At 34.1% G+C, this 14,638-nt stretch overlaps 1 protein-coding gene across 7 annotated transcripts in view; it reads left to right on the top strand.

The window, feature by feature from the left end:
• Nucleotides 1-14,638, top strand: part of SCN3A (sodium voltage-gated channel alpha subunit 3) — a 107,378-nt gene that overhangs the window by 59,382 nt on the left and 33,358 nt on the right. For 2 of the 7 annotated variants that reach the window (XM_032880333.1, XM_032880334.1), the window contains exons 13-16: nt 4,086-4,286; nt 5,439-5,571; nt 7,126-7,364; nt 13,997-14,170. In XM_032880333.1, coding sequence (XP_032736224.1) covers nt 4,086-4,286; nt 5,439-5,571; nt 7,126-7,364; nt 13,997-14,170 — 747 coding nt within the window. Of the gene's footprint in view, nt 1-4,085; nt 4,434-5,438; nt 5,572-7,125; nt 7,365-13,996; nt 14,171-14,638 lie in introns of those variants that run through there. The other 5 variants (XM_032880329.1, XM_032880330.1, XM_032880332.1 and 2 more) reach the window with 4 other exon arrangements.

Below are 14,638 nucleotides of genomic sequence, written 5' to 3'. Positions count from 1 at the left end.
TATATAGAAACCTTATATGACAAATAATAAAGCTCTTATTAAGTTAAAATTGATGAATGATTCCAGATGAGGGAAACTAAAAACTTTTGAGTAGTTGCAATTACCACAAAGGTGTATGCACAGTAGCAATATTTACATAAGCATATTTATAAGCTTATATTTTTGCATATTTTGCAAATTTAAGCATATTTTTTAAAACAGTATTGTTTCCATCCTTGTTTCATTACCACACTCAAATAGAAATTGGATTAGTTCATTCAGCCAATCAACAAATATTTAATGAACACCTACTATGTGGCAGAAGTAGTTCTAAAAAATGAAAATACTTTGTGAACCAAAGAAGGATACAATTCACTGACCTCATGGAAATTTATACTAAAGAAGAAGACAGACAATAAATAAGATAAATAAGTTACAGACTATGTTAGAGGGTGATAAGTGCTATGGGAAAAAATAAGCAAATCATGAAAAGGGGATCAGGAGCACTAAGTGGATGTAAAAATTTTAAATAGGGTGGTTGGGGAAGTAAAGGAGACATTTAAGCAAAGATTTGTAAGGAGGCAAAGGAAGAGATTATCTCATTGAAGAGTATCCCAGACTCATGGAAGAGCCAAATGTAAGGCCCTGGCAAAGCAGTATGCCTGGAATGCTGAAGGAGCAGCTGGGAGGCCTGTGTTGAGTGAACCACAGAGAGAGCAGAGAGAAATTAGGTGGCAGACACAGTTTTAATACTAAAAACAGAATCAGTATATACATATGTTATATGTAGTTCATTTTACAGTATTTGTAGATAGATAAGAGATAGGTAGATAAATGGAGAGATACACAGATATAGAAGATATTTCAAAAGTAAAAGAAAGATCCTATGAACACCGATACTTACAAATCCCAATAAAGACAGACAGGGAGCATGAACACAACTCATAAGCAAATATATACCGGAAGCAGTGTACGATTTCTGGCTATATAAACAAAAAAGCGTTCTGTGATAGTACAGAGAATCAATGAAGGTAGCACAGGAATCGGAAGCATAAGATGGACATGGAATGCATTTAGAACAAATTTATCTTCTGAAAATGTCAAGGCCACAAATTATGGGAATGCTGCCCTCTACTAACATAAATTTTTGAATGTTGCTTTACATTTACTTTATTATTTTATCTTCAAATAGATAAATCGTGCTCATAGTACAGCACGGAAATGTACTTAAGGGTGTACAAGGCAAAGTGAATCTCCTCCAAAGACTTTAGCTATGTTGTTTGGACACACCGAGACCATTTATTTTAAACCAGAAGGTGTGCTGCTACAACCAGTTATAGTTGTTGATTTACCGAAAACTCTGATAGGTACAGACAGCTAACTTGAGATTCTATTAAGTATTTCCACTAGAACATCTTTACATTCTCTGCATCATCTTCCATCTGGACTCTGCCCAACAGACTTCAAGTTCAATCCCTACATGCAGGACTGTGTATTACAGGCCTAATTACTTCTATTTTCTTTTTTGTTAATGAACATTGTAAGAGAGAAAGTTCATATTTACTTTCTCGGGACAAGGCAAAACATAAAAAATAAAGATACCTGGGATTCATGTTTTGCCATGCCTGAGGCAAAGAAAAATGGCCTTTTGGTCCTTAAAGCATAAAAGCTTGTTTTCCTTAGAGAAAGGGCTGCCGCAGCTGTGGGTATTTCCTCTACTTTGCTGCATCTTCTAGTGTGTTATTTTTGGTTTATTTTCTCTGAATACTATTTTTGTTATCTTCTTTTTCGGTCTCTGTTGCCTTGAAAGCTGTGCTCATACCCATTATTATACTTTCCAAAGAGTGAACAAAAGTTTCAAATAAACTTAAAATTCTGGAATGCCTTTGAAAACACCCCAACATAAAAACATTCAAATTAAAGGCACGTACCAGATACACTATAAACATGCACATACACCATATACTCTCAACCAATATCATACAGACTGATTTTCAGTTTCCAAAGATAGTCGCTGAACATATGCATATTAAGATGATTACACTGAATCATCTTAGGGGTTAATGCAAGACAAAGTTAGGATTCTTCTAGTACCTGCATTAGAATCACCTGGAATGTGTACTGAATATTTAGATTCCAGAGTCCTATCCCCTACTTATTAAATCCCAAGTGAAACAACAACAACAACAACAAAAACAAACAAACAAACAAAAAAACCTGGGACTAAAAATACACACTAAAGTTTTGAAACACAAGTCTGATAGTAGCCAGTATTATACTGATAATTAAAGTTGAGTCTAAGGAGAGTAAAACATTACCATTCTTTATTACTGGGGGTTGAGTTTAAGTCTTCATGATATCTGATTTCCTGATCATTTTGATTAACTAGAAAATCAGTCTAACTACTCTCTGACATTGGGTAGCCAACTGTGTGCAAACTGAGTGTCAGAAAGGCACAGTCTCAGGTTGGACAAGCTGGATAACGAATAATAGTTCCTGTGGATATTTTAACTAAGACCAAAACAAGAGCACATTTCTTAATGAGTAATATCTTTCCAGAACATCACTATGACAGAGGGCAACAACGATTATTCTGATCCTTTGCAGTCTGGGAAAAGCCATAAAAATAAAGCTAAAAATGGGGCCTAAGAAAATCAGCATGACCTAATTAGGCAGAGGATCCAAAAATAAATTTGATGGAGTCTGTCTTTTCTATGTTTTTTCCCCCACTAAAATCATTTTATTTGGATTTATATACTGACTTTTGGAAGAAGAATGGGAAGGTACAGGAATATTTGCTGTGGTTATATGGATATGTCTGCGTATGTGTGTGTACATATATATACATATATAGGTATATATACATACATGCATACATATATATAAAACCCTGGCTATGAAGACAGGTGGGGGAGGTCACGAGAGTCCAAGCAGGGGGCGCAATGGGGACTGTCATTGTTAAGAAAGAGGACAGTAAACAAAGATCCACAGACTGAATAGAGATATTTTTGAAAACTATGACCAAGGCTAAAATAGAGATATTTGGTGCTGCTGGTTTAAAATTCATCCAAAAGGTGAAAGAATGGATTTCATGTTATATCTTCATTTTCTAGTACCAGAAACCATTTGCTCAATTTATTTGTGAACTCATGTAATAAAAAAGTTCTGAATCATCCAGTTCCTTCTAATAAAATTAAAGTGAGATCAGAAGGATAAGCTGTCTTCTACATCACCCTCTTCGGTAAAGTCATGTACATACGTCTTGCTTTTTTAATCTAGTGTTGAATTTTAAGTAATAATAGCAACTTATATGGCACTTCCGGAATTCTCTCTGTTGTGTTTGTTAGTACATATATTCTCTTAAGGTGAATCACTAGTAGCTATTTGGGAAACTATTAGCAAATTCAGAAGACAGCATCATAGGTAAGTTTCATGACTTTTATTCCCACGTGGACAGAGACAAACAGATTCAGAAAAAGAGTAAACTAATTTCCTTTTAGAACTCAAAAGAAGAGAATAAGAGATAACAGTTTTGTTTTTAAATCAATATCTAGAAGTAACACATTTGATACAATATTTTAAATTTGAGCCAACACTCTCTCTTGAGGCATAATTTATATTCCAAGTTGCATGCCCTTCAGATCATAGCAACTCTCGGTAAAAGCCATCTACTATTTGTTTAACCACCACTTCCTCCAAAAAGAATCATTTGTCCTTTCCAGCATCATGTTCAGACCGGTAACATAATGGTAACAAAATCCACCTCACAGTATTAGAGTTAAGATCAAATGAAATGGTTGTGCACTTAGCAAATTGCAAATTAGGATTCCTAATCAGAAAAGAAAAAACAAACAAACAAAAAAAACTCTTTATACTTAAACTTGTATTGTGATCTTTAATAAAAATATCAAAATATATGTGTTCTCTATAAACCTGATTTATATATTTTAAGAGCATAAATAAGAACTATTTATATAGTTTAAGAGCAAGACTATTCTAATCCAAATGCAAATCGATTCTGCAATATTAAGACTTTTGTTAAGTAACTGTGTTTCTGTCCCCCTCCCCTGACCCCGCAATTCCTTTCTTCCTTGCTCTCTCCACAGTCTCTGTTAAGTATCCGTGGCTCCCTGTTTTCCCCACGACGCAATAGCAAAACAAGCATTTTCAGCTTCAGAGGACGAGCAAAGGACGTCGGTTCTGAAAATGACTTTGCTGATGATGAGCACAGTACATTTGAAGACAGCGAGAGCAGGAGAGACTCACTGTTTGTGCCGCACAGACATGGAGAGCGACGCAACAGTAACGTTAGTCAGGCCAGTATGTCATCCAGGATGGTGCCAGGGCTTCCAGCAAATGGGAAGATGCACAGCACTGTGGATTGCAATGGTGTGGTTTCCTTGGTGGGTGGACCGTCAGCTCTAACCTCACCTACTGGACAACTTCCGCCAGAGGTGATAATAGATAAGTTAGCTATGACATTACACACCAATTTGAAATATCAAAGCCTGGGCGATTTAGCCTGTTATACCATCCTGCTTCCCCAAAATGAAATGCCTCAAAAATAATATACAATTTATTGAATGAAAAACAACAAATCTTTAGAACCAATTGAATCGTATGGGACCATTAGCTTTCAAATGCCTTAGAGTTTTTAGAGTCTGAGAGAAAACATATCTGCAAATTCAGTAAACCTACCAATACAAAATAATGGGCACTGTGACAACTAAATTGTTATTATAAATGTATGCTCACATAGAATTATATAATTATTCATATTCTGTAAATTTAATATACTTAAAATTTAGTATTATCATGACCAATATATGGATAATAGGCAGTTTCCACACAAATATCAGTATTATATGCTAAAATGTTTTTAGATGTATTAAAATGACTCTAAAATGTTTTGATTTCTTGTAGGATGGCATATAGAAATAATCAAAGAAATCTCAGGAAAGCACACACATTTCATTGTACATCTGTGTTTGTGCATGGAAAAAAATTGGCCCATATATGTCAATATTGTCAATACAGCTTCAAAGAAAACACTCAAGCCTTGCAACATTATAATCCTAATATTTTGGGGGGGAGAAGATTGATCTGATTATTAATCATTGTGATAAGCTGAAAATAATCTGCATTTGAGTGAAATGAAACAATATATGACTTTAGCATGCTTATGAAAATTTCTCTGAAAATTCCAACAGGTTAATTAAAACATTCCTGCAACAAACTTGCCCTGTACAATTGCATCTAACTGGTGAATTCTTGTTAAACACTATCACCTGTGATAATTTTTCAAAAGTGTTTATAACTTAATAAACGCAATATGTTATTATTACTTGAAAGTTATTACCTGGAAAAACTGCATGTAGCATGATTTTCCAAAGAAATGGTATGTGTTATTGTATTATTCATTGAAAGGGTGGTTTGAACCATTAGTATTTGGTTTGCAGGGCACCACCACTGAAACAGAAGTCCGAAAGAGAAGGCTAAGTTCTTACCAGATTTCAATGGAGATGCTGGAGGATTCCTCTGGAAGGCAAAGAGCCATGAGCATAGCTAGCATCCTAACCAACACAATGGAAGGTAAGAAGCAAGACATGAGATAGTCAGCTTTACATGATTATATATGCTTTGTGGAACTATTTCTTTATCTCATAGAATTATCAAAGTCAACTACCCAAGATCAGAATGGTGTAACAGACCTAGGTAGATGATACACAAAATATAGTGTTATCACACTGGTTACAAAAACTAATACTCTTTCTTTTTCTTTTTAACTCCTTATCTTGACTGCACAGTGGTAGTCCCCCACTCCATATTATGTCAGTGAGTTTTTATCATTATGTTACATTATCCTTAAACAATCAGAATATACATTTCCCTTCTTAAGTTTTGTATGTAAAAGCACAGGAAACATCTCTTTCAAGCTTTAGTCTGTTCTCTGGGCCAGGAGGTAGTGATATGGTGGGGGGAGACATGTGAATGAACGGAACAAATGAAAACTTGTGTTCAACACTGACCCTAAGAAAAGACCTCTTCTCCATCTTTCACATACCCAGAAAACATTACATTCCTTCAAAGGAGAGCTTAAACAAATGTTTGTTGATTTTGACACATGGGAATGGGCAGCAACTATTATATTATTCCCCTGTTCATTCATTAAATAATTCTCCACTTCATAAAGTTTGGAGGATATTTCATTAGTTCTGCAATTTTATAAGTCTTTTATATAAGTAATATTTAACATGTGGTCTTCAGAAAATATCACTAACATTTTGTATCTTGTCCTATTGGTGTGTATGATATCTGAACAGTCACGTAATAATTATAACAAGTTTCACCTACTAAAATTACTAGCAACTTTTAAAAATATTTTATGTTAAAATTCTGAAAGATATGGGTAATATGAATAACATAGGTAGATATGGGTTTGAATCTATACTAAAAAAGGACATACCACATACTCATTGTGTGCAAGATTAATGCTGATGTGGAGACAATCAGAAGAGAGTATTGTGTCCCACACATTAATAATAAGGATCACAGCTTTAGACAGCATTCTTAAATAGACACTTTCAACAGAAATAATAAGTGTTTGATACATTTAATATTTCTGTAAGGCTTATTTAAAAATTGTTTTGGGACACCTAGGTGGCTCAGTTGGTTAAGCATCTGCCTTCAGCTCGGGTCATGATCTCAGGATCCTAGGACTCAGCCCAGCATTTGGCTCTCTGCTCAGCAGCGAGTCTGGTTCTCCCTCTCTCTCTCAAATTAATAAAATTTAAAAAAATAAAAATAAAAATTATTTTGATAAAAAGAATATGGCAATATAATCAATAATTACCTAGTTATTAGGTAATAAATTTAGTTAATTTGAAGCAAAATATTACATTGATGGTGTTTATTTTCTGTATTTAATTAAAGGAGAAAGATGTTTATATGTTTATATGAAATTTTTAATGAATATTTTGTGAAAATATCTAATGGGATTGCCTTCTCAAGTGTTAAGCTACTTAAGTAATACGAACATCCATCCCCAGGTAGAAGCACTGATTTTACAAAACAATGTATAATCTATAGCAACAACAATTCATTTTTACTGTTATTTACTATTCTTCCTCTTTATTATTCCTCTAGAACTTGAAGAATCTAGACAGAAATGTCCACCATGCTGGTACAGATTTGCCAATGTGTTTTTGATCTGGGACTGCTGTGATGCATGGTTAAAAGTAAAGCATCTTGTGAATTTAATTGTTATGGATCCATTTGTTGATCTAGCCATCACTATTTGCATTGTCTTAAATACCCTCTTTATGGCCATGGAGCACTACCCAATGACTGGTCAATTCAGTAGTGTATTGACCGTAGGAAACTTGGTAAGTTCATTTAAAGTTTACTTTTTTCCTTTGGTAGGAGTGGGAGATATAGACCAGAGGAAAAAATCCATTTATGCTGTGTAGGGAATCTGAGCAATAAGATCTAAAATTCAACGTGTGGGGGCAACTGGGTGGCTCAGTAGTTAAGCATCTGCCTTCCGCTCAGGTCATGATCCCAGGATCCGGGATTGGGCTCCCTGCTCAGCAGGAAGGCTGCTTCTCCTTCTCACACTCTCCCTGCTTGTGTTCCCTCTCTCCCTGTGTCTCTCTCTCTCTGTCAAATAAATAAATAAAATATTTTTAAAAATAATAAATAAATAAATAAATAAATAAATAAGATTCAACTGGTATGAATGCTGATTGCTCAAACCAATGTCCGTGCTAATTGACCATGGTGGCTTACCAGTTGCAAGCTCATTAAAGTTTTTACCATCATTCTTGCTGAAATATAGGTCCAGAAAAATCATAATCTAATTCTGGCTAAAAATACAGTTTTAATATACACAGCCTCTGAAGAAATCATGTCCACTGAAGGAAATATATAAAGATTTATTTCTGTTAAAAGAGGAGAGTTGTTTCAAACTGAATTACTTAATAAAATCCTTCAGTAGAATTCACACAAGAGAAGAAAGAGTTGGTGAAAATGAATTTGTAATTTAGCCATAGTTTTGGTTCAAATTATTTGAGCAGGCATATATGTAGGTGTATGTGGACATGTACATTTCTCCTTTATATGAGAAAATTGAAATGGATAAACAAGTAAGAAAAGGATTACTCGAGAGCTTCCTTTTTGGCACAAGACAGAAACAAACTCAAACTAGCTTAAGGGAAAATTAAAAACTGACCCCTAGAATGGAAAGAAAAAGATGAACTACAAAACCATATAAAAGGTAATTTTGCAGTTGGGCTTCAGGAAATGCTTTAACCAAGAGCTTGGAAGCAGGCCAAATGTTCACTTCATCTTCTGTCTCTGGGTCAGGAAATATGCTCAGCCATAGCTCATTGGTTTTACATCTTGTAACCTCTGCACTGGAAAAAAACTGTCTCTTTTTCAGTTCTAGTTCAAATACTCACGATAGGACTCTTGTTTGGCACAGCTTAGGTCAGATACCCACCTCTGGTTTAATCAGGGGCAGAAGGTAGAGCCATGTGAAAACATGACAGACTTGAGCAATCATACAGGTGGAGGAACAATTCCCAAGAAAAGCTGAAAAGGGAATACTGGGCAGACAATTACATAAATGTCTACCTAGTAAGTGACCTCAACGTTACTCCATTGTTTGACTTCGTAGAACACCTACCAGATTCTTGGGATTTACTTCATCTTTGGCACCTGTGAATGGATTTTTTTAATGATTGTTCACTGATCTTTCCAATCACTCCATGTCTGCCTTCTTTTCTGGACTTCTTATGTCTACTAAGGCTATGTTTCCACTCAACGTTTTTATATACTCAGCAACTATAGGAATTATCTACTCTTGTGGTATAAGCTGTGCCCTGGTCCTATATTTCCAACTGTTACAGAACATGGTTTAAGGATAACTTTAATCAGCAACTGTAGGAATTATCTACTCTTGTGGTATAAGCTGTGCCCTGGTCCTATATTTCCAACTGTTAAAGAACGTGGTTTAAGGATAACTTTAAACACAACATGTGACAGCTGGAAGATCATCTTTCTCACAGCTTATTGAAAGTCCTAACTCAGTTCAGTCTTGTGTTACCTCTAGTAGCAGCCTTCCAGCTTCAAAAAGTCTTTCAACTTCAAAGATAGAATTCTGATAGCCATTTTTACTTACTTTTCCTTTATTTTTTATATACAAGTTGATAGAAGACCCATTATTTCTTCTTTTGAGGTACCTCTTTTTTAGTCTTATAACTACAGTTAAAATAATATTTTTAACACTCTGCACTCAATAGATTTGCACTGTGCTGAAGTATTATTTATTAAGATAGGTTCAACAGTCCTATCTGATTTTTAAGACTCCCCATCTGATCCCATCCTTCTATACCATCTTATTGTCCATTGTTTCCTAACCAGCCACTATTGGCCCATCAGAACAGCCATGTCACTGTACCACATAAACACCACATATTTATATATTTACATATGGGAAAATATTCACTATTTTCTACATTCTCATCTAGAGTGTTCTGACTCAAATCCTCTCAATTCTTCAAGGTTATGTCCATTTTTCCTTTGTATCTCTTACAGTGATTACATGGTTGTAGCTCAATAAACAACCAACTGGTTGTTTCCTACGCATATGGGCTGCTTAAAATAGCATGTTTTCATGAAAGAATATGGGTTTTGGAGTCAGGTGGAACTGGATTTGGCTTCATTGCCAATGCTTACTAATAATGTAGCATCTGGACAAGTCTGATAAAAAATCTGAGTCCTTGTTTTCTGTTTTGAAATGGATATAATGATACCCATCTCCCAGAGTTGTTGTGAAGGCCGAATGAGGTAATGTGAAAACAATACTGAGCCTGGCATCTAGCAGGTGCTCAATAAACTATTTCCTTCCTCTAATATGTGCTATTAACCTTTCTCTGAAATACTGATGGAAAACAGTTCTTCTCTAGCTCCTGTATTTTTCCCAAGATACTGTACAGTTAGGGAAGTTGAATAGTTGGGAAGAAATTTTGGAAATTTGCCAGAATGAAGCAGGAAATTGAGGTTTTATAGAATTCCAATGTTGAAACACAAGAGTTTGGAAGCACAGGATAAGAGAGGTTGGATTATAGGAAAATCAAATGGAAAAGCACTAGACTAAAGCACCAAATCTGGGTTTAAGTCCTATAGTCCATGCTAAATAACTGGGTGCTCTTGAAAAAGCCATTTAGATCTTCAGTCTCTTTTCCAATGAGTAGAATATATTGAACAAGATGATTTTTTATGTCCCTTCCAGTTCCAAAATTCTGTAACTTAATGTGTAGCAATGGAGATAATGAAGTACAGAAGCAGGATGGAAGACTGGTGACTGACAGATTATGGTAAAACCACTGATATGCTGAGGTTAGCAATGGGGATACAAGGCTCATCCAGATAAAGAGGGCACATGATAGGAAACAGACCTGAGTTAACTATTTCTAACCGTAAAAGTAGGAAAATGTGTAAACTGTTTCTATTAGCCGAAAGCTCCTGTTATTATTAATAATAATATCATACATATAAGGCATTTCATAGTTTCCCATTTATCTTATTTTATATCCATAACAAGCTTTATCATAAATATCTATGTATAGAAAATTATATCTATGTTTAATTATACATTAAATAATTAAAAAATCAATACATAGGGAGACAGAGAGACAGACAAAAAAGAAAAAGAGAAAAAAATGGGAGGTGGGGGAGAGGGAGAGAATATATTCCTTATATCATGGGTACTTAGCTAACTCTGGACTATATTATCCACCATGGATGGTTGCATTGCATATTTTATGGAGTTAATAGGTTGCTCATTTAAATAAATTTAGTTTCTATGGAGTAATTATTACTACTCAAATGATTGCAAAATACCTTATAAATAAGGACATCTAGGTTTGGGTTGAATTGTTAACAAACGGACATCTTGTAAAAGACTTGTGGAACTTTCAGGCTTATTTAGATCAATGTGCCCCATCTGTATCCTGTTTCTGGAACACATAAAAATTACATCAGTCCTCTACTAATTGGATTGACTGATCAAATTTGAGTATCAGGAGACCTCAAATATCTGTTGAGTTTCTCTAAGATGCTCTATTTTGTTTTTGTAATAACCATTATAAGGTGAACCCACCTTAGAGATTTTATAAGCAAGAAATCTTCCATCAATCATAGCAGGTTAGACAATCTCTTTATCATACAAACATTCCCAACTAACCGGTGACTCTTTCTTCAGGGAATACAGATAGAGGTTTGTAGTTCCTTACACTGATTACTATTCTTACTATAACTCTCATTGTAACCAGTGATTAAGAGTTCATGATATCCCCTTATTCTGCTGGACCCTGAAGGGAAGTCAGAACACAGTACCTGTACTAAGGATCTTACAGGTCATTTGCAAATAAAAGCCTAAAGAAACACAATTAGGAAAATTATTTCAATTAAATGGTGCAGTATAGGATATGAATTTAAAATCTCAGGAAAGGGACATGATAACTCTTTGAAGGAAAAAATAACTCTTGTTTATTGAATGATAAAAAACTGAGGAGCCAAACCCTAAAATTCACTTGGAGACATCTTGCATCAATGAGAGTGCTATCCAGCCATCTAACTCCTTTCCTACTATAATATAAAGCTATCTTGTCTCCAAATTAACAATTTATAATGAGGGTCTTGTGTAATAATTGTGTGTACACCAACTTCCGAATAAAATTTGATAGGCAGTACATTGCTGACAGAAATCCAAGAATTTTTGATGCAGACCTTATGTCATCTCAATTAATATCCTCATTTGACAGATGAGAGAAAAGAACACCATAAATGTTAAATCATTTCCCATGATTTTTCTTTAAGTACATTTCAATTTCACCTTCCCCACCCAATCAACAACAACAAAAACAAATATTTAAAGATGTGTATCCAAAGGCATGGGAATAATAAAACTAAAACCATTTTTAAAAGAGGTTAATAATAATATAGTAAAAGTAGACTACAGTTACATCAAATTCACTACAAAAAAAAAAAAAAGGAACATCAGTCTGGGCAAGTAGAGGTTCTGCAGAGTAAACTGACCAATACTCGGCCTTCAGAATGAAAATTTCTCCTTTTAATGTACATCAACAGAATTTTCCTCACTAATACTCAATAGGAAAACCTTCCCATTCCTGAAATAAGAACTTATTCCCCAACATTTGATCATCCTAAGGGTTGTGCCCCCCATAACAACTCAAAATGCCCTGAATTTCTTTATTCTTGGTCTAGACTCCCAGGCTGATTCTCGTCTCCATCCTTAAAACTTACACTTTTGCTGTTATCATGTGTCATCATGTACAATAGGTTAGGAACTTTTCACTGAAAAAGTTCTTTTCACTAAAGAAGCTGGCTTATTAAAGGAAGCCTATAAATTCATTGTCCATAAGAAATTTATCAGCCTAAATGAACAGAAGGTTTATGCAGTCTTGGGTGTGAATACCTTAATTACTACTATATTTTCAAAGGCCAGCAAAATGTCTTCCATTTAGGTGTTCAACAGACTTTCTTCCGAATGAATGAGTGGCTACAGAAGCATATAACCTGAGTTTCAAGAGACAAAAAGCTTCTTAAAGAAAACAAGACAGAGTTAGGATATTTGATATATTAAATTATTTATTAATATTTGATATATTAAATTATTTCATATTTATTATATTATCTATAATATGTATTATATTGTGTATAATATATAATATATTCTATTCATTTAATATATTATGAATATTAATTATTTGATATATTAGGTATTTCCCTAAGGTCTTTCTTTGTTTAGGAAAATAATATGTTACTGGATTAATTTCTTTTTTAAGATTTATGTATTTGAGAAAGAGATAGGGCACGTGAGAGGGCATGGTGCACTGGGGAAGGGGCAGAGGGAGAGAAATCCTCAAGCAGACTCCCTGCTGAGCTCAGGGTAGGGAGGGTTCCACTTCTCCCAGGACCCTGAGATCCTGACGTGAGTTGAAATCAAGAGTCAGGCACTTAAACTACTGAACCACTCCACTGTCCCTATGTTAGCTGCATTTGTACATTTTTAAGAGCAGATAATGATTTATTTTAATTAACATGGTATTTTAGGAATTTAAGTAACTTTGATACTGTTATTTTGACAGAGTTCCTTCAAGGTAAAGGCTGACTTACCTTATAAATGGTAAGCTTGACTTTATAGTCATAAAATGCAGCTTTTACCTATTGTTAATTAGGTTAATTGCTTTAAAAAATTTTTTGCAAGAGTAATTTCATAACTCTTCACACCCTTGGGTCTCTTAGCCTGTGGTTCTGAGTTAAAAAACAAATTCTGAATTTATTTCATTTTGTTTCTATTGTCAAACAGACATTCATCCAACCACTCAAATAATTTATTAATTTTAATTATGGGTATATGCATACTGAGAATGTTCTCCTGCTGCTTTCAATTAAGTATGCAGCTCCTTGCTCTATTAATCCATTAACCTTAATTCTGAGGCATGCATCCAGGGAATATTATTATAAAACATCTGTGGCAAACTCACTCTTATTTTAGGCATACTTATGAAGTTACAGAAATAAGATGGTATCCCTTTAAAAACCCACAAAAATCAAGAATAAAATATGGTTTGTACCAAATTTAAAATAAATTTAGAGTAACTTCAATTAAGATATAGATTTGTTCCTAATCAATAATATGAAAAACAAAATTCACTGTGACTATGGGAGAAATCTGGTGTACCAAAAAGGGCAGTAATTCAGTTATTACTACTCAGTATTGCATTTACAATATGAATGAGGAAATGCTTGAAAATGAGCATTTTCTTGGAGATCTAGCTCCTGGAAAAATATGCTAAACCTTGTATCAGTTTGTCACATTTCTCCATTTTAAGTGTTAAATATTTTTATTCAGGACTATTTAATATTCTTTACAAATTCTTACAGTGTCTAAAGGTTTTCAGTGTTTGTGATCTTTATTTTACTTCAGGTTTTCACTGGGATCTTCACAGCAGAAATGGTTCTCAAGATCATTGCCATGGATCCGTATTATTACTTCCAAGAAGGCTGGAATATATTTGATGGAATTATTGTCAGCCTTAGTTTGATGGAGCTTGGCCTGGCAAATGTGGAGGGATTGTCTGTACTGAGATCATTCAGACTGGTATCTACTTAGACTATGTTTATATTCATCACTGGCATAAAATTTATTTTGAAAATGAATCAGTGCGTATCTTACATTTACTATTAATAATATTTTAAATCTACACCAATACACATGATACTCTAAGAAGATACATAAACATTCTCTTTAAAGCTAAGTGTGACTATTTTCTAAGAATGATAAACATGGTGGAAATCATTGTTATAAAACCATGATAAAACTATGTTTTAAATTCACTCAAAAAACCTTTTTGCTTCAACTCTTTAAAGAAATGCAAATAATAATTCTAGGCCTCAATTAACCTTTGCTTTTTATCAACCTTACTTATATTAATGGGAACTACTTTAAAGGAACTTATAGGAAAATATTTGATACCATTAGCATTTTAAACAATAGTCTAACAAACTTTTTTAAACTTGGCAAAAAGATTATTTAAAAATGTATAAAATTTAATTGCAAACTAAATGT

The sequence above is a fragment of the Lontra canadensis genome, unplaced genomic scaffold (genome assembly GCF_010015895.1).
Source record: "Lontra canadensis isolate GAN:19392208 unplaced genomic scaffold, GSC_riverotter_1.0 scaffold69, whole genome shotgun sequence".
Lineage (NCBI taxonomy): Eukaryota > Metazoa > Chordata > Mammalia > Carnivora > Mustelidae > Lontra > Lontra canadensis.
This window is presented reverse-complemented; position numbering and strand designations above follow the sequence as displayed.